Here is a 22,877-nt window from a genome sequence, read left to right on the forward strand (position 1 = left end):
GCCTCATCCCTCAAGGTGTAAGGGAAGAGGTATAGTCTGATACCTTCTGGGGTAACGCAGGTATAGAGAAGTACCGCACATCTTGACAAAACTGGTCAGATGTACATGTGGGTCCTCACCTTGTAGACCCCCAAATTGCCCTGTATTCTAAATCATCTGGAGCATAATCGGTTTAATCTTAAATCTTGCGTTCTCCTCAACTATCGGTCTTGAAATACCAAATAAGAAGTCATATAGATTGGGCGTCGCATAGTTCCTCATTGGGATGTTGCGGTCAGCAGCAAGGAAAATGGGATCTTGCACTGGCCTTCCCATCCCTTGATTCACTCCGGGTGCCACATTATCATTGTTGTTTTCTGCCATATTGGCTCTCTTTTGCCTTGCTCGGTTCTGGCATGCCCTTGCGCGAAATGTACACTCGATCTTTGGGTCAGCTTCGAGTTCTGGATCAGTTCTAGTACTCATAAACCGTCAGACTACTCTTCGCGATAAAAATCAGTACAAAGAGACCTGTCCTGCAAAATATCACAAACGTACTCAACACTAACCGTTACCAATCCCCGACAACGGCGCCATAAACTTGTTACGCATAATTTTTATCTCTTTTACTTATAGCATGTGAACAAATATGAATATGGATGAATAAACAAGCTCATGTTGCCATAAACTTGGTGACATAAAAATGGAAATGGAGTGTGGATGTTGTGTTATACATTACTACTTCTAGATATGTGTTGTTAACTATATGCTTGTAGTATGCTATACGTTGTCACAAGTTTCCTTGTGCTGAAACCAAGTATAATTCCAATGCAAGTTTTTCAGAGTAATTCGAGGTCGAACAGAGGGATTTTTTTCGTTAATGCATTACGTTCGTGATACATGCGACCGATTTTTACAATTAATAAAGAGTTTGGTTTGCACAAGAATTTAAAGTGCGATAAAAATAAATTGCGTTGATAAAATAAAAGTGCGTAAAAGTAAATCCTAAACTATTATGATACAAGATACAAGATACATGATACATGATATTGAGTTTGAAACTGACTGTGAAGTTTATACAAAGGACCGTGGTATGCGATGGCAAGTCTTTAGGGACGAATCAGAAATAGAAAGAATAACTAGTAAAAACATTGCAAGTTCATTAATTGCATTAAAGATGTAATTAAGGTTCTGCTTTCCCTTGGCGTACACCTCTCGGTGATCGGCCGCATTCCCATATCTCTATGGTGAAACAGGGATGAACGTGATGAACGCAAGGTTGCTTCTATTTTTGGAAGTACTTCTCACTTTAGTTAATGCATTCTTCCAACCCTCTCTCGATAGGCGGAATAGCATCTTCACTTCTGCTCTCATAGATGAAGATGCCGTCTAGCATGTTTTAGCTAAACATAATTACTTCCTTAACATAGATTAATTGACTTGCTTAATTCTTACTAAGTACCTAGGGAATTAGGAAAACATCATGGAGAAAGTGAATCTGGATGAACGGAAATAGACAGAGAGATGATAATGGAAATGATCATAACAATTAATAATAAGATTAAGCGTCTGATACATGGTGTGAATGATAGAGTAAAGAAAATGAGTACAAGTGATGAAAAAGAGATAGAAACAAATACAAAAGAGTGTCAACATCTTGACACAGATATAGACTATTAAACGTTAGTCATTTTTAGTTCTTGCCTTTGTGTTATTTTTCTCCGCTAAATCACTTTATCGAATATTTATCTTTAAAAGTTGGCTTCAAATCATGCTCATATAAAAATACTAATACACATACTCAAAATTACAATAAATTTAAAGGAACTATTCACAAAATATTCAGAGATCAGAATAAGACATTTTAATAGTTTTTGAAACAAAATAGCAAAAAAGAACAATCAATAAGGTTAGTATTTCATCTACCTATACCACCTAAGGGCTCTTTTAGAAGTAGCAACTGAGTTCTCTACTCAATTTATTACCTTTAAAAATTAAATGAGAAAAAAAAATTTCCCATTTCTAATCAGATAAATTGTAAGCAATAGCCACAAACTATATAGAATTGTTGTTTGATTACATAGTAGAAATTTGCAAAAAAATGAAATAATTCTTAGATTTGATTTGATTTGAAGATGAGTTTTGATGCATGGCTTTAATTGCGAGAGATGGCTTCCTTAGCAGACTGAAGGGTGTTTGCAACCGCTGCCGCCGCCCCGGCCAGGACGCCGCCGCTCGTTGCAAAATTTTCCGCCGGGGGATGAGACTGATGGATTACCTGCACGTTTCTCTTTTCTAAGCCTTGTCCTGCCGATGATCGATAGTCGACTGTCTCTACTCTTTTCTCCATTTGACCTTGTGCATTTCTAAGTTCTACCTCCTGATAAATCAATTTCAAATGGTGAGTAATATTCAAAATAAGTTCGATTATAACAATTATATGGTCTTTATTTTTTTTTTACTTTAATACTCTAACGAAAGACTAATAATAATAAACTAGTCACTCTCTTCCTTTTTGAAGTTAAATTTTATTTTTGTTAATGGTAATAATATCCAATGCGAATATGTTTTCAAGTTTCGAGAGAATATATATATATATATATATATATAACTTATTTAGCCCGACAATAATTTAGACATATTTAATTGAAAGTATATATATAAAGTAAAATCAAAATATAGGGACAAATAATATTTTAATCTAATTTTTTTTTTCTTTGGCTTTTCGCTCATCTAATTCCCTGAAATGCTTAAAATTGTGTCTACTTTAACCCAAAGAAATAATAAAAAATCTCACTTGTTATATTTATTCATTTTTGCTCGTGAGTTACATAATAATTAAATTTTGCAATATCATTCTTTTCCTACGTCATCCATAGAAGGGGAATGAGTTATTTAATAGGTTTATTGAGCATCCTAACTAAACATATGCATGTTAAATACTTTCATCATTATAACTCAAACAAAGATAAAGGATTTTGAATGGTTTTGCTAACCTAAGTCTAGATCAAATTAATTATGTCATCATATTGTTACCAAAAGAAGAGATTCAAATCTCTATGCAGTTTCATATATTTTTATTGAACTAAAAATATCCGAAATAAAAGATATGGTGATGAAAGAAAGAAAGGGAAAAAGCTAAAAATACGGAGACCAGAGCCAACGTTCGTGAGGAGAAGAAGAGGAAGAGACATACCTTGTTTGCCTGCATATTCATGTTGATTTTCTTGGCAATTACCAAAATGAGCTGCCCTTTTTTTTCTGCAAAGGAACTAAGGCCTCTCTTGTAATGTGAAATAATATGCTCTCTCAATGTCTGAAAACATTTTAGTGTGAAGAGATTCAAATGTTTGGGTCAAAGTTAGTGGCTGTAATTCTCTTACCCATAAATTGTGCCGATGGACAAGAATGGCCAAGTGACCACCTCAATTAAGATCACCATAAATTTGGTCCAACACTTTCAAATTACACCCATCCATTTTAATTTTAGAAAAAAATTCACTAAATTAAGAAGGTGTTCCATCAGTTTAAAGATTTACTACATTATTAGGATGCTGATCCATACGCTCTAGAAGTTACTACATGTATAGTCTATTTTGACATCAATTTACAAAAATGTCTATTGTTGATGTGACATAGTTGAATAAAAGGATTTGTGCCTTAAATCCTCGTAATTAACGTGTTATTTATTAATTATTTAATGATTTTATTTTCGATATTGTATTATTCACAAAGATAACAATCTAAAGTTATTAGTGCAATCTTGAAAAGTATGTACTTAACATACGACTGGATCTAGAGATGTCCATGGGTGGGGAAGCTTCCCTGTCCCCATCTCCGTCTCCTCATTTCATTCTCTGTCCCCACGAAATTCCCCATGGAGATCAGGGCGGGGATTCCCCATGGGGAATTCATAGGGATCGGTTCCCTCGGAGAAAAATTTCCCCGTTTATTTTTTTTAATATATTCATTTTTAGCAATTTTGTTTATTCTCAACCAAATAAAATTATATATATTAAATGAGTTATTTCCAATAAATTTTTCATTCAAAGAAAATAGTATAAAAATAATACTATTATATGTAAAAAATATAATTTAATCCTATAATTTCTAAAAGTTAAAATTTAAATATTACAATATTATAGTCAAACTTTCCATTTAAATACTACAACATTTATGACTTAAGGTAGAAAGCCTTAAATGTTAAAAAAATTTAGAAATGTATTAAAGTACGAAAAAGGTTGAAATGAAAATTAAAAAATAACTAACTTTTTATACCACAATTTTTTTAAAAAGTATATAGATAAAATAATAATAATAATTATTATAACTATTATACTACTACCACTACTACTACTACTACTAATAATAATAATAATAAGTAATTATTATTATATAAATATAATTATATAATATATACGTCGGGGATTCCCTGCCCTATTCGGGGCGGGTCCCCGTGGGGTAAATAGACATCCCTAACTAGATCATATTCAAGAAATAACCTAAAGTGTTCATAGTGGATAAATAATGGATGTTACAAATGGCTACGATCCACTTTGTAATTGTTACAAATGGTTTGAACCAATTTGTTAATGTAGAGACGTGTAGCTGAGATATATATCACATGTAATGAATTTGTATAAGACTAGACCACAAAATATTTTACCTCTCTTTGTCAATCCGTTAACTGAATAGGACTTGATCTTAATTTTGAGTGCTACTAATTGTGAGGGTTCGTCCTTTGATTTGCATGGAAGTAAATGAACTTAGTAGTTGATTCTAAGCCTACCATTTTGGAAATTTGACCAAGAAGGGAGATGAAAACATGCTTTGATTTGTTTTCTTTTTGTGTCAGTTGAGTATGGCAAGATTTTTGAATCAGTCTTCAACGTCCAAAGGACAAGTTTCAAATTTTGATGGCGAGGTAAGTGGCCTTCGCTACGAGCTTGCCGAGTTGACTTCCTTTGTCGCTCGCTTGGTGAGAAGGAGATCGCAGCAAGTAGAGGTGTGCAAGAGTTGCCTACTCGAGGGGCATCCCAAGAAAGCATACCTAAGGTTGCAGTGGATGCCAACACCATGTGGATTCTCCGAGGAAGGGTATTATGGTCCTTGGGACTACGAGCCTCACCATTCTTGGTGGGGGGAGTCTTTTGACCATGGATACTCAGGATGGCAACAAAGCTTTGGCAGCCAAGATTTCACAGCACCACACCAGTTGACTCTTGCTAAGACTTCAGGGTCAGGTATATCTTCAGAGGCTTTGGTTATGGAACTTGCTGACAAATATTTTAAGTTTGAGTAGGATAACCTCCGTAGACAGCAAGAGTTCGAACACATCAAGCAGGAGAGTTTTTTCCCCGAGGCAGAGGCAAGGACTGATTTGCAAAGTCTGAGTGACCTTGTTACTCGACTTGCAACTTTAGTTGGGAGGCCGAACAAGTCGTTGTCAGACCATTCCTTTGATTTTCCAGAGACCCAGAGGTATGAGGTAGTCCATGTCGACATGGGGGAGGAGCAGAAACTGCTTCCTAGAGATTCGTGCCCAGATATGAAATTGAAATTTTCAATTTCTGAACTTTCTAATAGTTCTTTTCAGCCTCAGCAGGATCTTCAAGCTAAGCGACAAAAATTGATCACCCATGTTGCCCAGCTGACGGAGACCATGCAGAAACTGGAGAGCACATTAGAGCAGTCCATCGTCTATACCTTAGAGGCCGAGTTCTTTGCAGAGTACTACTACTCTAGTGAAGATGAGGATGTCACTCCATGTTTGACAGTTTGTGAGGTTAAGTATGAGTATGGGCTTAATTAGGAAGAATCCCAGGTAACAGAGTCAGAGGCTCCCAAGCCTCGTCCTATCCTTTATACTGGTATTCCTCTCATGTTTTAAGTTTGCTCACCTTCGCCTCACGAATCAGTCAAGTTAGTTGAGTCAGAGTTTTTATTTCAGTTGAGTCCGTCCTTGAGTCTTTTGATTTTTCTTTTTCTTTTTTTTTAAACAAAATTAAAAATACAAAATTCGACCTGTCTGGTTCTCTTTAAAAGATGAAGAGCCTTATAGCCTTACCGGGCTATATAAACTCCTCCAAGAAAGGACCAGAGAAATACGAGAATTTCTTTGTATCTTGACAGGTAACATATCGCGTCGAGCAATCGACGTTAAAAATATGCCCTTCCTGGAGGGAGCCAGGTGATCAAATTTATTGCTTTCCTTTACTGTTTTCTATTTTAACCTTCTTATTTTTCTTTTTGTAGGTTTTTTCCCTCTGTCCTAAAGAAGAAGAAAATCACTTTAAGGCAATCTTCTTACCACCATCCCGTGTGTAGAAACATCATCAGGGGAGGTTTTCTGTTCCCTTATCTTTATTTTATTATTGAGCTTTACTTGAGATACATTGGGGACAATGTATCATTTTAAGTTGGGGGTAAGGTATGTTGTAATTGATGGGGTCCTTGAGTGCCATGCTCAGTGCTTGAATTTGCTAGCTTGTTCTCTTTCTTGGTTTGTTATGATGAGTAGTTGATGACACACCCTTTTTGTGATTAGGTTTGCATGAAACTATGTTTAAAGAGCATGATTATGATTTTTAGCCCGTTTTAAAAAAATTTCTTATCTCTCATGCATCTTTAGTTTATTGTCTAACGAAATTAGGACTTGCATGCTTAGAGTTGTATTATGGGGGCTTATATTTTCGTTTTCACCGCGAAAGACCTAGGTGATACGTGTTAAGTGGCTGAAAGCTCAACCTAGTAATGCATGCCTAAGATTTTTTTTTTCCAAACTCTTGTTTTGTATTGTAAAAGTCAAGTGTAGAGTATGTAAAAAGAAAATTTGTAAAAGGCGGAGTGTGTTGTAGTGTAAAAGCAAGTTTGTTTATTATTTTTGAAGGGGATTACTCCTCTTCCTTGAGTTATGATTAACCTGGGGCGGCTATGACACCCGTAATTTTCCTCTGAGCTAAAGTACCCCGAGGAATGAGTAAGCTTCGGAATCTTTCAAAAGACATTGCTCTAGTTGGATGACTCACATGACACCCATGTGGGCAAGCCAAAACAAAGGTGATGTGACTAGATAAGGTTTCCTCTATTGTGTAAAGTAAAATATATACATACATATATATATATATATATATATATAATAATAATAATAATAAAAGTTTGGTTTCCTTAAGTGTGTCATTACAAAGTTGAGTCTAGGAAGCTTGGCTCTTGAACCTTCAAGCCAGTGAAGGGGAAAACGAATTGAGGGCTCTATAAAACCATTCTGAGCTTTGCAAGCTTAATATTTAGTAGGGCTTTTGACTTACTTATGCATGAAAAGTTGAGAATTATACTTAAATGTACTTTATTGATTGATTGTAATCGGATTTCATTTTTTGATTCCAACTCTCATCCTTATAGACTGTTGAGACTAGAGTAACGACCCTTGTGATCAAGCAAGCATATTTTTTGTGTTAATGTGTAATTTTACCTTGCTCGAGGACGATCAAGAATTATGTTGGGGGTGTTTGATAGCACCAAAATTGTGTTATTTTCCTTTTCTTAATTTTAGGTCGTTACTATATTTAATGTGTTTATTTGATGATTTTGTAGACATCGAGCATCTTAGAGGTAGAATTCGTCATTACCAGCTAATTGGGGTTAATTTGGAGCAATTAGAAACTAATTGGGGTTACGTGGTGTCGTAACGCTATGAATTGAAGTGGACATGCACTACGGAGCAGAGCAGCGACACGACGCTGTATATAGACCAACAATCCTTCATGTTTTAGGGCGAGGGATCGACCCACAATCGGCCTCCAGCCGATTACCCTTTTCTTACCTCTTTACTTGTATTTTTCTCCCTTTTTCTTCTCATCTCATGTAACTAATGGAACGATGTCGGGATTTGTCTTCTTCATCTCAATAGGAGGTAAGTTCTAGCTATTTTCTAGTTTAGGGGAATTTGGAACAATGTAGTTCTTTGGGAGTTTTGTTGGAATGCAATCTTTTAGTTCTTGTTTATGGGTTTTAATCTAAATTGCATGATTTTAATTATTGATTGACGTCTAATAATTTGTCGTGTGATTCTAATGCTTTGTGATTACCTTGTAATATCAGACAAATACTTATAGGTTAATCCCATTGGACGCAATAGGTTATTTAGACAAAAAGGACTGCTTCTATCAACCTAGAGAAAAACCATGTTGAATGTTTGACTAGACGTTGGAAGTTGAACACTCATCCTAGCGTTATCCCTAGAACTTAATGCGATTAGTTAATTTGTATGGAGCAGATTCGTTTTCTATGCATGTTGATTAATTACGTAATTAGGACTATTGATTAGGATTCCAATCAATTGGACTAGGCATATTCAAGAAACTAAATTGCATTTAAATAACTTGATGAACAAAAATTGCATTGGCCAATTTCGACTTCCTTAAGCTAGATCGTTTCTTTAATTGCATTGCTATCTTTTATTTTCTTGCACTTTATTTCTTTTATGCACTTTCCTTTATCTTATCCACACCAAACCCCCCAATTTATCATTTTAACTGAAAACGTGCTTCAAGGAACTAATCTTCCGCGCTTCCCTGAGGTTCGACCTCGGATTTGACGCTTGCACTACTAGTTCGTATAAGTAGTTAGTTTGGTGATTTATAAATCTTATTTATGCGGCAGTCTTTTGGAAGCGACACCATAAAGACGCGTCCATCACAGAGTGTGGCCACTTAGAACTCCCAGTTGGTCGATACGATCAGTAGGTTGGACACTAAGTATGCGAAGCTTCCTTCCGAATCAGTGCCAAATATATGTAATGTTATTGCCTGCTATGAAGAGCTCTAAGGTGCCTGTTGACGAATCAGTTGAGGTTTTAAATGAAGGGAAAGCTGAGAATATTGAGGAGTAGATTGCTAGCCCTCTAGAAAATGGGAGGAGGGAGGGGGGGTAAGATTTGGTCCACCTTTAAATTTAAAAGCTAATATCCCTGTGTAGTCTTCATGTGGCAAAAGCTCTACTACAAAGGGCAAGAAAGTTTGGGTGGAAGTAAATAAGAATAAGGAAAAGAAACAAAAGGAAGAGGTCAAATATGAAGTAATACGGTTAGGTAATATTCTTGTTAAGCATGACGATCCAAGTACGTTTTCTGTGCCCTGTCTGACAGGCACTAGAAACTTTGATCATGCCATGCTAGATTTAGGGTCTGCAATAAACATAATGCATGCTCCTGTATATTCTGACTTTCAGTCCTACATTCTGGACCTTGTTGATATTTTGGTGCAGTTAACTTGCCATTCTCTTGTTAGGCCAGTTGATTTGGTTAAAGATATGCTTTTAAGGGTTAATGGCCTATCTTTCTCTTCTAATTTCTATGTGATTAATATGAATGTTTATTCTACTTTTCCTTCAGAATTGTCAGTATTATTAGGTCGACCCTTCTTAAAGGCTGCTAGGGTCGTTATTGATATTGATCAAGGGTCCCTAACTTTGAGGCATGAAGATAAAGTTGAAAAAAAATTATGATCGACTCTCCCACTACTAATAATCCTATTTGTTCTAATACTCATATTTTTTAGGACAGTGACCAACCTCTTAAGTTGGGGGTGGGAGATGGAGACTTGGTGGTCTATGGCGATTATGGTTGATGAAGCTGAGTCAGGTCAAACATACCGACCTTAAACAATTGCACTACCTAGAGGCAACAAGAATTTACATTTTTATTGCTTTCTTAGTTTAGGTTTCTTTTTTATTTATTTTTATTTTTGTTGAGTTTAATTCTCCCCTATGTTTCTTGATGTATAGATTTTTGGAAAAATATGAAGAGAATTACTTTTTCAAGAGCCAGGCATCACACCCATCCTTGTGCCAAAATCTAGGGAAGATTTCTATTTCCCTTTTATTTTGTCCCTTGTTTTTCTTTTCATTATTATATTGAGACAATGCTAGATGTTAAGATGGGGGTGGGGTATGTATGCGTTCTAGTTGGAGCCCTTGAGCATCTGAGTTCGGACTATTTTATTTATGTGCTAATATCCATGTTTGCTCATGTTAAATGGTTCATTATGTTGACTAGTCTATGACGCACTCCCTTGTGATTTTAATTTGTATGACATGATGTTTGATATGAATAATCATGATTTATAGCCCTTTTATTTTATTTTATTTTATTTTATTTTATTTACTTCTTATGCACGCTTAAGTTCTTTGTTTGCCTACATTAGGTATTGCATGCTTAGAATCATATTATTTAGCTTGTACTTTTGTTAATCACTCTGATAGGTCCCACTAATTAGAGAGTGCCTTGCATGATTGGTTGTAATGTAATATTGAAGGAGAAAAATGATTTATATGTCTACTTTGAAAAAAATCAACTTATATATATTTGCATTGAAAAGAAATATGGTGAAAGGAAAAGAAATGAACTTGTAATGTTATGCATGACTAGGAGTAGAAAGAGTTACCTTGCTGTGATTAGTTAGGACACTCGCGAGAAAAGAGTTCGTATAGTTCCGTGCAGTGTTGCATGAAAGCTAATAAAATAAATTCAATTTGGGATCCCAAAAGTTAAATTTCATGCGCCTAGTTGAAATATTACCGTATTGATTGTTTGGTGCTTGGTAGTTGGTGCATAAGCCAGTGTAGAGAAAAACAAATTGAGAGCCATTTAAAACCATTGCGGGCTATTAGGACTTAATTAGAAGGGCTTTCAACTCACTCTTGCATGAATAAGTTTAGATTCAGTTTTAAATTGTGCTTCATTGACTGATTATGAATTGATTTCATTGTTGAATGGAAGTTAAATTCTAAAAGACTGTTAAGGCTTGAGTAACAAACCATGCAACTTGTATGAGCATATTATTTGTATGACTGTGTGTTTTTTTCTACCTCACTAGAGGAAAATTAAGAATTAAGTTGTCGGTGTTTGATAGCATCAAAATGTGCTATCTGGCTCCGCTTAATTTGGTTTTGTTATTCGATTTTATATGTTTACTTGGCTATTTTATAGGTTTTAAGCACCTAGAAAGTAGAACAGGGCGTTAGTGACAAAATGCAGTGAGTTGTGAACTCCTGCCTAGGAAGGTGGTCCTTTGATTTGTATGGGTGAGAGTGGCTAGATCGCTAACTTAATAAGCCTACCATTTTGGAAAATTTTCAGATTAAGGAGCTAGGAACACAGCTACACATGATGGAATTCACTCCTTCCCTAATGTCGGGATAAGTAGATAAATTGCTCCTTTAAGGGTTGATTCCAAGGCTTGAACAATGTGGTGCCTGATAACTTGTAGAAATACAAGTTATTAAAGCTCAAATTATTAAAACAATGGGAGAAAGCGATGTAGAAATAGGCAATATTATGATTAAGTGCGTCAAACTAAAAGAAATTGTGATCGCTAATGCTCATCGCATAAAAGCAGTTAAATTGTGTTATTCTGTGTAGGTACAATGCAATGGCGCGTCTGATATTGCGATCCAAGGGAACAATGCGATGGAGCATTTGAGTTTGCAATCCAAGAGTACCTCAAAGATGATCGCGTAAAGATCTTACATAAAGGCGACAACATAATAAAACATGATGGGACGTAAAGCTGATAACGGTCAATTCTGAAATACAGTTGACGGCTGTTAAAGACCATACCGTTGCAAATACATTGAACTTCTGGTGACTTTCAGATGGCGCACAGAGTATGGAAATTAATGTTGCCCATCCATTGGAAATTAATGCTGCCCATCCATGTAATCATTAGAGAGAAGAACTGCTTCACCTAGAAATCTATAAATACCCAATGTAAAAAGCTAAAGAGGAGGGGGAGGCGAAGCAGAGGGAAGGGAATTCTTGGGAAGAAATTAATTTTTGGAGAGGTCGAGAGACTGCCGAAAACAACACGAAGGAGAGACACCCAACCCTTGCGAGAGTAAGATTCTACAATTTGAAAAAGAGTTGAAGTGATAAGAGTAGTGTAAAAAGCCAAAGGAAGCAAGACATAGCTTACTTGGCTTGATACTTCTTACTCCATTTATTATTTTGTACTCAACACTTTATTTGTAAAAATGGAAACTTTATTTTAATTTATGATCAGACTCTCCACACCATACATGAGTAACTAAATTTGTGAATGGGTTGAGAAGTATTTAGTTGGCATGACTTAAGCTATGCACTTTATGCGATCATCTTGTCTTATGTATGCTTCATTCATCATTTGGAGTACTTGAGAGAGTAGTCTAAAGACAGAATCTAGGCTTGAGAGAGTCGGATTAGATCGCATAAGCAAAAGTAGAGACTTCAAAATAAGTTCTATCTGCTACATTCCATACACATTGCATGCATCCTAGAAATAGGAAATGTGGCATTATGCATTGAGAAATGTAGTGCTTAATATTTGTATATAGCATGATCGCATGACTTGTACAAAATATGCTAGCCAAATCTCTTCTCAACCCCTTCATCGCATACTTGTCACAACACCATCCTTTCATCGCTCCGCATTTAAATCCATCAGATTAGAAAATCTAAATTAAATCACCATCTACTTCTTTATCACCATCACAATAGAATCAGAGAGTCCGTCACATATCTATTTAGTAATCCTTGTGTTCGACCCTAGACTTATCAGAACCCTAAGAAGGCTTATACTTGGGCTTTATTAGGAAAAGTTGTATGATCATCGCATCCACACATCCCTACATCGCATATTCAGATACCATTGGAGCTTCAATCTACAAGTTTATAAGGTTCCCTCTATAGCTCAACTGTGATTATTGAGAATTTATTTTTGATAAATTTGAATTGTTCAAATTAATTATATATGATATAATTAATATAATGTATTTGATACATTATAGTATAAAGTTTATTTTGAGATGAATTAAATATTTGAATATGATTCAAATACTAATTATATGGATTGGATTTATATAATTAAATTTAGTATAGATGTGATTTATATTAAATACCATGATTGATTGAGAGAATTTAAACTATAGATTACATTGTATTTGATACAATATAAAAAGTATAGGTTATGTATTATATTCGGTATAAATATAGTTTAAGATATATTATATGATAAGTTGATCACGCACGTACGCACGCATGCAAGCGTGTATGCACACACACACACGCGCACACAAACAACTGTACACACAACGCGCCGCACCCGCACACCCGCACATACCCACGCACGCGCGCACACATACACACACACACGCACACCCCCATGCACACATACCCACACATACGCCTCACGCACACGCTCTCACGCACGCGCTCACGCACACACACCCACACGCATCCACACGCACAAGCACACACACACTCTACCCACACGCACACTCACACCCACACCCACACCCACCCACCCCCACACACATAGAGGCACACGCACACGCACTCGCGCACACATACTCGCATACACACGCACACACGTTACACTACACACACGCACAGGACGCCCACGTCCACGCCCATTGACAAACGCCCACGCCCACACACAACCACACACGCACAGCACACTGCACACGCCCACTCACGGCCGACCCACCACACAAACACACACACACGCAACGCGGGCACACAACCGCACTACGCACACGCACACTCACACTCACACGCAGGCACACGAACCGACACAACGCACACGACGACACATAACGCACGATACACATACGACATACCCACACACACTCACACGCATATTGCACACTCACACAGTCGATATGCATTCCCCTGAAAACTCTCCTATATGAATTCCTGAAGAACTCTTCCCCAATTAAATTCCTTCCTTCAAAAATCTTTTTACTTTCTCCACAAAATCGAGGCAGATTATCGTGAAGTTCTTTGGGTTCTCACACAGTAAAAGTATGTACTTAACGTTAATGACTGAGATCTAGAGATGTCCACTAGGAGTGGGATCAGGATTGGGAAGCCTTCTCCGTTCCCCATCCCCGACTCCTTACATTTCAATTCTCCATCCCCGTTGAAATTCCCCATGGAGATCGGGGCGGGAATTTCCTCAACGGGGAATCCGCAGGGATCGGTGTTCCCCAGAGAAAAATTTTTTTCCGTTTGTTTTTTTAATATATTCATTTTAGCAAGTTATTGTTTATTCTCACCAAATAAAATGTATATATATTAAATGAGTATTTTCCAATAAATTTTCATTTCAAAGAAAATAGTATAAAAATATCATTAAAATAATACTATTATATGTAAAAAAATATAGATTGTAATCTTAGTTAATTCTGCTAAAGATTAAATTAAATATTACGAACTGGGTCACGAAGTTAAAACTTATTAATGTTAAATACATATAACATTTATGACTTAAGGTAGAAAGGCCTTAAATGTTAAAACAATTTAGAATGTATTTAAAATACGATAAATATTGAAAATGAAAATTAAAAAAATAACTATACTTTTTATACACATTTTGTAAAATTATATAGATGAATAATAATAAATAAATATAAGTAATTAGTATTACTATAAAATATAGATATAATAATCTATACATCGGGCGGGATGGGGCGGGGACGGGTCCGGGAACTGGACGGGGAATATAATTCCCATCCCCATCCCCATTTAGCCAATGGGGAAAAAATTATCCCCACTCCCTCCCCATTCCCCGTCTAATCGGGGATTCCCTGCCCCATTCGGGGCGGCCCGTGGGGTAAATAGACATCCCTAACTAGATCATATTCAAGAAATAACCTAAAGTGTTCATAGTGGATAAATACTGGATGTTACAAATGACTACGATCCACTTTGTAATTGTTACAAATTGGTTCAAACCACAAAATGGTTTGAACCAATTTGTTAATGTAGAAACATGTAGCTAAGATATATATCACATGTAATGAGTTTGTATAAGACTAGACCACAAAATATTTTACCTCTCTTTGTCAATCCGTTAACAAAGTACGACTCGATCTTATTTTTGAGTGAGTTGTGAACTACTAATTGTGAGGATTCGTCCTTTGATTTGCATGGAAGCGAATGAACTTAGTAGTTAATTCTAAGGCCACCATTTTGAAAACTTGACCAAGAAGGGAGATGAGAACATATTTTCATAAGATAGAATCTACTCCTTCCCATAAAGAGTAAGTAGGTTAGTAATTCTCTAACGTGTTGATTTCAGGTTAATAGAGCCCCCGTCTCATTGAGTCGAGAGTTCGGACCTTTGTTTATAGTTGAATCATAAATAAAAGAAATGAGTTACCAATTATTTTCTCTCCCCCACGTGACTTGCCTTAAGCTCATCACCTTGCTTTCTTTATACACGTTGTAGCACATTCGAAAATACAACAGAGAAGAAATACTTCAAGCAGAAAACAATCAAGCAAGAACACAAGTATGAAGATTAAGGGAAGAAGAAGAATACTCATAAAGAATTAGATGGAAATGTGTTCTTTGATGGATTTCTATGTCGATTCTGTAGGAATCGAGTGATTAGATGGAATTAGAAGAAATATGAAGAATAAAAATATACACAAGATATACCTCATTCGGCACCCAATGACATAAAACTCGTATCTGCTAAATTTCCCATGAAAATATTCTTTCATTATCTGTCTGAATCTGAGTATACATTCTACAGCAGCAGTTTAAAATCATTTTAAACAGAAAGTTTCAGATTTCATCTCCCAAAATGAAAATGTACTGTAAATGAATTACTTGCTTTTACACTGTAAAATGCTGTGGATCGAATGCAAAGGATGTTGAAGAGTTCCATCCATAATCAGTAAGTCAAAAGTGGTGAACCACTGCAATGAACATCAGAAACACCAGAAATTCTCTGCCTGGGGGACAATGTTGTAATCCCCACAGCATCAACATCAAGATTTTGAATATTTTTTCTCTTCTGAGTTTCCAGATTTGCAGAAATCCCTTGACTTCTGGTCTCACCTTCCTTTTGGGTAGCCATGGACACCATTGCTTGAGCTTCTACCACTACTGATGCATCATCTTCCCCAGCATACAAAATCTTCTTTATTGCTCTTACAACCTGTAGAACAGAGTTTATCAGCTCGAGTTGAGCAAAAATGGAAAGAAAGAATTGGCATTTTCTAAAATCTCAGGGTACTTTACATTAGAGTCCTGTATCTCATGACTCTGGCATAGAATCTCAATATCCCTCAATTTGGCAAAGTAAAAATCTCTTTCCTTCTCAAGGCTGTCAATTGAAAGTTTCAACTCTGTGATCTGCATTGGATTTCTTATCATTTACAGTTCAGATATCATAAACAGAAAGAATTCACTTCCATATTGTAATCCATGAATTGTCTACCTGTTCATCATATACTGCTGCTCCAGAACTAGAGGAAGGCCTTGAAGTTTTTCCTGATTGATTTGCTGAGTTGACATTAGCAGTTACTTCATTTCTTCTTGCATTTTGAGAGGTTTGAGATCTAGATGTAGCCACTGAGTTCTTGGATGATGATTGAGAGGCTGCAAATTTCTTACTAGCTTCTTTCCCTCCCTTGCAGGCTTCTCTTCTTTCTAAAGCGTTATAACTGGAAAAGGAACCGAGTGATTTAACAAAGTATTTCTTCAAGAAAAACAACTTGTTATTGGATTCAAATGCTAGTGAAGCCTAAAAAACACTTCAGGAATATTTAAGGTTAAATTACCAGTTTAATACCTAGGCTTGATCTAATAATCATTTGGTTTTCAGTTTTAATTTTTGAAAATTAAGCTTATACTTATTCTACCTCTAAATTTCTTGTTTTGTTATCTACTTTTTATCAATATTTTCTAAAACTAAGCCAAGTTTTAAAAGCTAAAAAAGTAGTTTTTAAGAACTTGTTTTTATTTTTAAAATTTGGTTAAGAATTGAACTATTTTCAATGAGAACGGTACAAACAGTCGTGAGAAATTTAGAGGACAAACTTATTTTTCAAAAATCATAAACAAAAAATCAAATGATTTTCAAACAAGACCTAAACTTTCTAAATTATTTCCGGTAGATTTCCTAACTTCAGAAAACATGAGAAAGGCCTTGAAATTATACATGCCTTGGAATTCATTGACCCACTGGACACAAAATTAATGTATCTAATTTAAGAAAAATTTTGAAACTTCAATTTCAAGTCACTCATAATTTCCTGAACGTGAAAGGGAAAGAAAGTAGATGGAATTACTTGTGTAGAACTCCTCCGTTGATCGAATCACAGTACCACTTCATCCATTGCATGAACTCCAAGTTATCAAGTGGTCTACCTTTCACAAGCTTGCTAACCTCGATATGCTAAGAACATAAACAAGAATAAAAATTGCAGTTTCAGAACAACAGATCTTACAAATATTAGGTCAAAATCAAATCTAAATCAAACAACAAAAAGAAACGAGCATCAAAATAGAGAGAAATCCAACCTTCGTGATCTTGAGCTTGTTGAATACATCTTGAAGAACCTTATAGTTCTGAATCATTTCGTACTCGCTTTTCGCATCGAAATTGACCTTATGCATCGGCACCATCCCTGGATGAACCGCATCCATCAACTGGCACTGGACCGCACCAGAGCAAGACTGTGTAACAACATGAGGATTCGTCGTAAGAACAGTCAATTGCAGGTATATTATGAAATTGAGATCCAAAATGCAAAAAAGCAAAAATCAAATTGAGAGTGAATAGAATTGAAACCTCTTCAACTTTGGAGAGATTGAGGTGGAGAGTGGAGTTGATCCATGAAAGGATCTCAGATCTGCCAACGAAGTAAGCCGAATCCATGATTCCAATGCTTGAAGCCATTTTTTTGTCCTCCAAATTCTCTTAGGAACTAGGGTTTGAGCAGTGAGATTGTTGGAATTGATGTGTAAGATCTTGGGAAGAACTTTTTGCTTTTTCCATATCGTTGGGGTTTAATATGAGTAAGCTTACAACGGCTATTTCTTGGAAAGGTAGGGGGAAAATTCAAAATTAAAGAACATCGGGATCTTTCTTGGATTAAAATTTTTGAATTTCTTCCATGTAAATTATAACGAGCAGACCATGGCAGCCACGTGTTCCGAAAGTAGGCTATCAAACCGCCACATGCCATTACATTTTTTTCATTCAAATATAGGAAAATGAACAAATAATTTCGATAGTTTATCACTGTCTATCATTAAACATTTTTTTCATTCAATATAGACGGTAATATTTTACTAAATATTTTTAACATTTTTATCATTTAAAATAATTTTTTTTCTTTTCTTTTGGCTTTTTCATTATACTATTTTTTTGAAAGATTTATACCATGTTTCATCATTTACACATATTTTTCTTTTAATACGTGGATTTTTTTAATAATTTGATAATATTTTTCATGTAATAATTTTATTTATATTGCATATATTACAAAATAGATGTCCGATATTTGATGTCATAAAATACTGTTTTCAATCTCCAATCACCTTATGTATCTTACATGCTGTCTATATAATTTCACTTCCGGTGTTTGTTAGATCAGTGTGGGGTGGAGAAATCGAACCTCAAAACTCGAGGTCGATAATATAAACATATGACAATTGAGATACGCTCTTTGTTGGCAATTGTCTTAGAAATTTTTAACTTTTTATATGCAATATATTTATGATAGTGATGAAATTCTGACTATCAACTTCCTATGAGAATTTCATATAGATTTTTAAAAATTAAGTTTATTTCCTCTCATTTTTAAGAAAGTTTAAATTTTTTTCTAAGTTCAAGAGTTAAATTTTTAGTTAAATTCTAAAAATCAAGTCAAATTTTTAAAACGATAAAATAAATCAAGAATTTATTGACAGAAGAAGTGATTATAGATTTAATTTTTTAAAAAAAATGAAACGGTCATTAAAGGAGGCCTTAATTATTGGATGAAGTAATTTTTCCTTTTTAATAGGGATGTTGGGATTTTAATTCATACAGGTGAATTTATTAATTATTGTTTTCATGTAGTAATATAATATTAATGATAACAATGCATGCGACAAAAAAAACTATATTGACCATTTAATACCGTTTGATGTAAAAGTATCTTTAAATGGTTTTCTTCAATTTAAATAGACCAACATAACTAAATTCAATTTATAAAATTTAATATTTATATATTGTTTAGTCTTATACAACTTATAATATTATCCAATAAAAATATTATATTGGCAAACATTAATAACGAGAATCATAAAAAAACATAACAATTATGTAATTAATTAAAAGTTTAATTTTCAAAATTAAATGTTGAGAAATTGGAATATATAACAGAATTTTAGGTTTAATTTGAAAAAATGTCAAAATTAGAGCTAATTAGATTTTTGACAAATCAGATCACATGAGGGGTAATTTTCGAATATTTGTCTTTTATAAGTTTGTAAGTTTTGTGGTTGATGGAGTTGTAAATACAATATAATTGTTGAAGCTTAAATAAATATGAAGTTATAAATAAGTGTAGGGTTGGTAAAAAAATCTGCAAGATAGGTCCTTGCAGGTCCCGCCTCGATATGACCGAGGATAGGAGTCAAACCAGGGATTAAAATAAAGTCCCTGATCGAGAACGGGGTGTGGATGAGGAGAGTACCCTACCCTATATTCGATATTTTTTAAAAAAAATATATAAATGTATAGATATATAAAGTTCTAAGAAATTTGGAAAAAAATGGTTGTTTATTTAAATTATTTTTCATTTTTCATTTTCTTTTAATTTTTTTACTTTTTATTTTTTAAATTAACTTATTAACTTTCTTTTAATAAAAAAAATATTTTTATATTCAATGAACATGTGAGATTACTAAGGATAAATATAATTTTTTTAATAATTTTTTAAATGGTATTTTTCAATATTTCGAGGATGGTTCTCTCCCCGATGAGGAATCCCCATCCCCATCCCCGATTTCAATTTGCAAGAATGGGGATTAATTTTCCCCCAGGGATGGATAGGGAATATTCTTATAGATTCAGTTGTATCTAAATTTTTTTATTATTTTATACATATTATTATCAAATTAATTTATATTTTTTCTTTTACAATTTTTTTGATGTTTTCAATTTGTGCGTGTATATATATATATATTATTATTATTATTATTAGATTCAGTTTATTTTTTTCATCTTTTTCAATTTTTTGTTTATATTCTTATCGTATTTTACCTCATATTATGTTATTATGTTATTATATAATTTTTAACTATTTGAAATACATTATTGGTTATCAGTATCTTAACCGAAGTGTATGTTCTGGATACATAAGAATTCAATTTATATATTATATCTTACTGCTTTTTCCCCACCAATGCCGGCATATTTTGGTCATTAACTAATATACATTTACATATACAATGTAATAGTAATATGAAGTTATGAGATTTAACTAATATATATTTACATATAAATGTAATTGTGATGTGAAGTTATGAGGTTTTAACCAGAAGTTTTCATGATTATTGATAACATAATATTGTATCTTATTGATTTTTTCCATAGGTATGTTTTGATAATTAACTAACATACATTTACAAATACCATGTAATAGTAATACGAAGTTATGAGATTTAACTAATCTACGTTTACACATACTGTTAAGAGGTTTAAACCTCCTAAGTTCTAGGTTTTGTTTCCTTTTAATTTTGTTCTTTTGAGTCAAAATTGATATAACTGAGAAGATAATTAATTTAAATTTATTTGATAAGGGATTTGAAAAATTTTAATTAAGTTGATTAAAAATTTATAACTTGTAAAATTTAAATTGCAGCTAGCTTGCCAGGACCCAAAACAAATTATATTTTTAACCACTCTCACAAGCTTGTAGGTTAGTGGGAACGAGTCATCTCCAAAGGGATTCTTGAGATATCTTAGTTAATTAGTAAATTTGATGGTCACGATGAGGGATTTTTGAGATTATTGTGTGCAAAAAAATTTAAATGGCTTAAAGGTAACAGCGTAATTGAAACAAAAGTTCAATTTGATTAAAGGTGTAGCTTAGGGAATTCGGAATTTGGAATTTGGAATTCATCTATTTGTTTGCTTGATCATATAACTCTAGTTATGCAATGCTGGTTCGTTTTAACCTTAGCTCTTACATTTAAGAAGACCCAAGCAACATACCCTAATGTATTAATTAATTCCTTGATTAGCCTAGATGCCTAATTAATCGTGTTTGTTAGCAACCATAAGAATTAAGCATCAGCATTAAGAGAGGTAATCTAGCTAAGTCAATTAATAATCCAGACAACCTAAATTACTAAATTCGTTCCTGAAATTGATTAATCATGCAGTATGTTTCTGACAGGATTTTCCTAAACAACTTAAAATCCACACTCAAGCATGCTTTAACCCTTGCCTTTATGAGATTAACATACATTAGATGCAATATCTACTCTCAAACAATTAAAGGATAATGAGAATTGGCCAAAAACTCATAAACTCATGCAATGCATAGAAATTAAAACTTCATTCAAGAATAGTAAATTCAGCGAGCATTATATTTAAGAACTTGAAAAAATCCAAGTCTCCCAACAAAAATCAAATGGGTTTCAATCCTTCCTAAGCTAGAAATTACTTACCTTAGCCTCTCATGGTGTATCAAGATGAATCCAATGTAAATAAATTCAAAAATATAAGAAAGCAAATGCTAGGAATGATAAAAGATGAGATAAATCATGCTAGAGGCTGAAAAATCGAAAGATTCAATGACCTAATTCGAAAAAAGAGTATTTATAAAAATAGAACGGCACTATGGCACTTGTGCACAGTGCTACAGCGTCGATGCACGAGTGCACTTGATGTGCGTCAAAATGTTCGTAGTGTCGCACCACTAACCTAAACATAACCTTTCTGGAAAATGCACAGTGACGTTGCACATAATAGTGTTATGGCATTGTGCAGGTCTACTGCTGCAGCTTAGTTGAGAGTCGTGCATGGCGTTGCTGCACTGCACCAAGGGCACTTCTATAATTTTTCATCTTTTCCTCGCCTGATGCTTTCAAAGCTCTATTCTGGTTTGTTTTAGTTCCATTTCTGCTTCAATGGTCCATTCTACCCAATAAGTGTTTGATACCTACACAGTCATTGAATGAACGCTTAAAATCATAGAACACAGTCGAATTAAGAGGATTAAGATATCTCATTTTGGTAGTTATCAAATCACCTCAACTTAATTCTTGATCATCCTTAAGCAAGACAGAATCACACAATCATACAGAAATAAATAGGACAAGGCAAAATCACACAATCACACAGAAATAAATAGGTCACTTAATTGCTAGACTTGTTACTCCAATTTTAACAGTCTACTTTAAGATCATGCTCACAATCAATAATGTAATCCAAAAACAACCAATCAAATCAGGCAAATTTTAAGAAGTTTCTTCAAATCTATTCATGCATAAGTGAGTGCAAAACCCTTGTATTTAAACTTAAACAAACAAAAAATAGTTTTATAAAGCCCTCAATTCATTTTTCTCCTACTCTGGCTCAAAAGATCAAGAATTAAATTTTCTAAACCCAAAGTGGCATTAGCATGCTAAGAGGAAAACTAACCTCATTTTTTATTATCTCTTTATTTTCCTAGGAAAATAGAGAGAAAACCTTATCTGAAAAAATTGCCTTCATTTTGCCTTGCCTACATGGATTACATGAATAACATCCAACCACGGGCCAAATTTCTTTAAAGATGACTAAGCTACTCATGTCTCGAGAACGTTTTCGTACTGTGGAAGCTACGGGTGTCATAGTCACCCCTGACTACTTCCATCCCAAGAAAGAGGAGTAAACCTCACTTTATTATTCTTTGTATTCCTTTCCTTTTTCCTTTTTCCTTTTTTCTTTTTTCTTTTTCTTATTTTTCTCTTTTTTTTAAAGATAAGTGAGCATGTTGATTGGTTAATTCCCTATACAGGTATTACTAAGTTGAAGTTTAAGAGAGTATAATGTCTATCCCCAATGCCTTTTTCGAGTTGACAAAAA

The 22,877-nt window shown here is 34.3% G+C and overlaps 2 protein-coding genes across 2 annotated transcripts; both read right to left on the minus strand.

Moving 5' to 3' along the window:
- Positions 1–1,929: 1,929 nt before the first annotated feature.
- LOC120089373 lies at positions 1,930–3,320 on the minus strand. The gene is made up of 2 exons (XM_039046817.1): positions 3,176–3,320; positions 1,930–2,359 (listed from the first exon to the last, which is right to left on the minus strand). The coding sequence occupies exons 1-2, from the start codon at positions 3,194–3,196 to the stop codon at positions 2,135–2,137; spliced, it is 246 nt and encodes an 81-aa protein (XP_038902745.1). The 5' UTR covers positions 3,197–3,320; the 3' UTR covers positions 1,930–2,134.
- A 12,159-nt stretch (positions 3,321–15,479) lies between these two features.
- On the minus strand, positions 15,480–17,880 carry LOC120088806 (microtubule-associated protein RP/EB family member 1C-like). The gene is made up of 6 exons (XM_039046244.1): positions 17,601–17,880; positions 17,330–17,485; positions 17,098–17,204; positions 16,245–16,470; positions 16,046–16,159; positions 15,480–15,962 (listed from the first exon to the last, which is right to left on the minus strand). Exons 1-6 carry the CDS (start codon positions 17,706–17,708, stop codon positions 15,696–15,698), a joined length of 978 nt encoding a protein of 325 aa, XP_038902172.1. The 5' UTR covers positions 17,709–17,880; the 3' UTR covers positions 15,480–15,695.
- Positions 17,881–22,877: the final 4,997 nt, after the last annotated feature.

The sequence above is a fragment of the Benincasa hispida genome, chromosome 10 (genome assembly GCF_009727055.1).
Source record: "Benincasa hispida cultivar B227 chromosome 10, ASM972705v1, whole genome shotgun sequence".
NCBI classification, from domain to species: Eukaryota; Viridiplantae; Streptophyta; class Magnoliopsida; order Cucurbitales; family Cucurbitaceae; genus Benincasa; species Benincasa hispida.

Excerpts from the sequence above, each read along its gene's own strand:
- LOC120089373 (XM_039046817.1), bottom strand. The coding sequence starts at position 3,196 with ATGAATATGCAGGCAAACAAG. Across the intron at positions 2,360-3,175 it reads TGAATATGCAGGCAAACAAG|GAGGTAGAACTTAGAAATGC; the intron begins GTATGTCTCTTC and ends TTGATTTATCAG.
- LOC120088806 (XM_039046244.1), bottom strand. The coding sequence starts at position 17,708 with ATGGCTTCAAGCATTGGAATCATGGATTCGGCTTACTTCGTTGGCAGA. Across the intron at positions 16,471-17,097 it reads AACGGAGGAGTTCTACACAA|TTATAACGCTTTAGAAAGAA; the intron begins GTAATTCCATCT and ends TTCCTTTTCCAG. Across the intron at positions 16,160-16,244 it reads CAGCAGTATATGATGAACAG|ATCACAGAGTTGAAACTTTC; the intron begins GTAGACAATTCA and ends AATCCAATGCAG.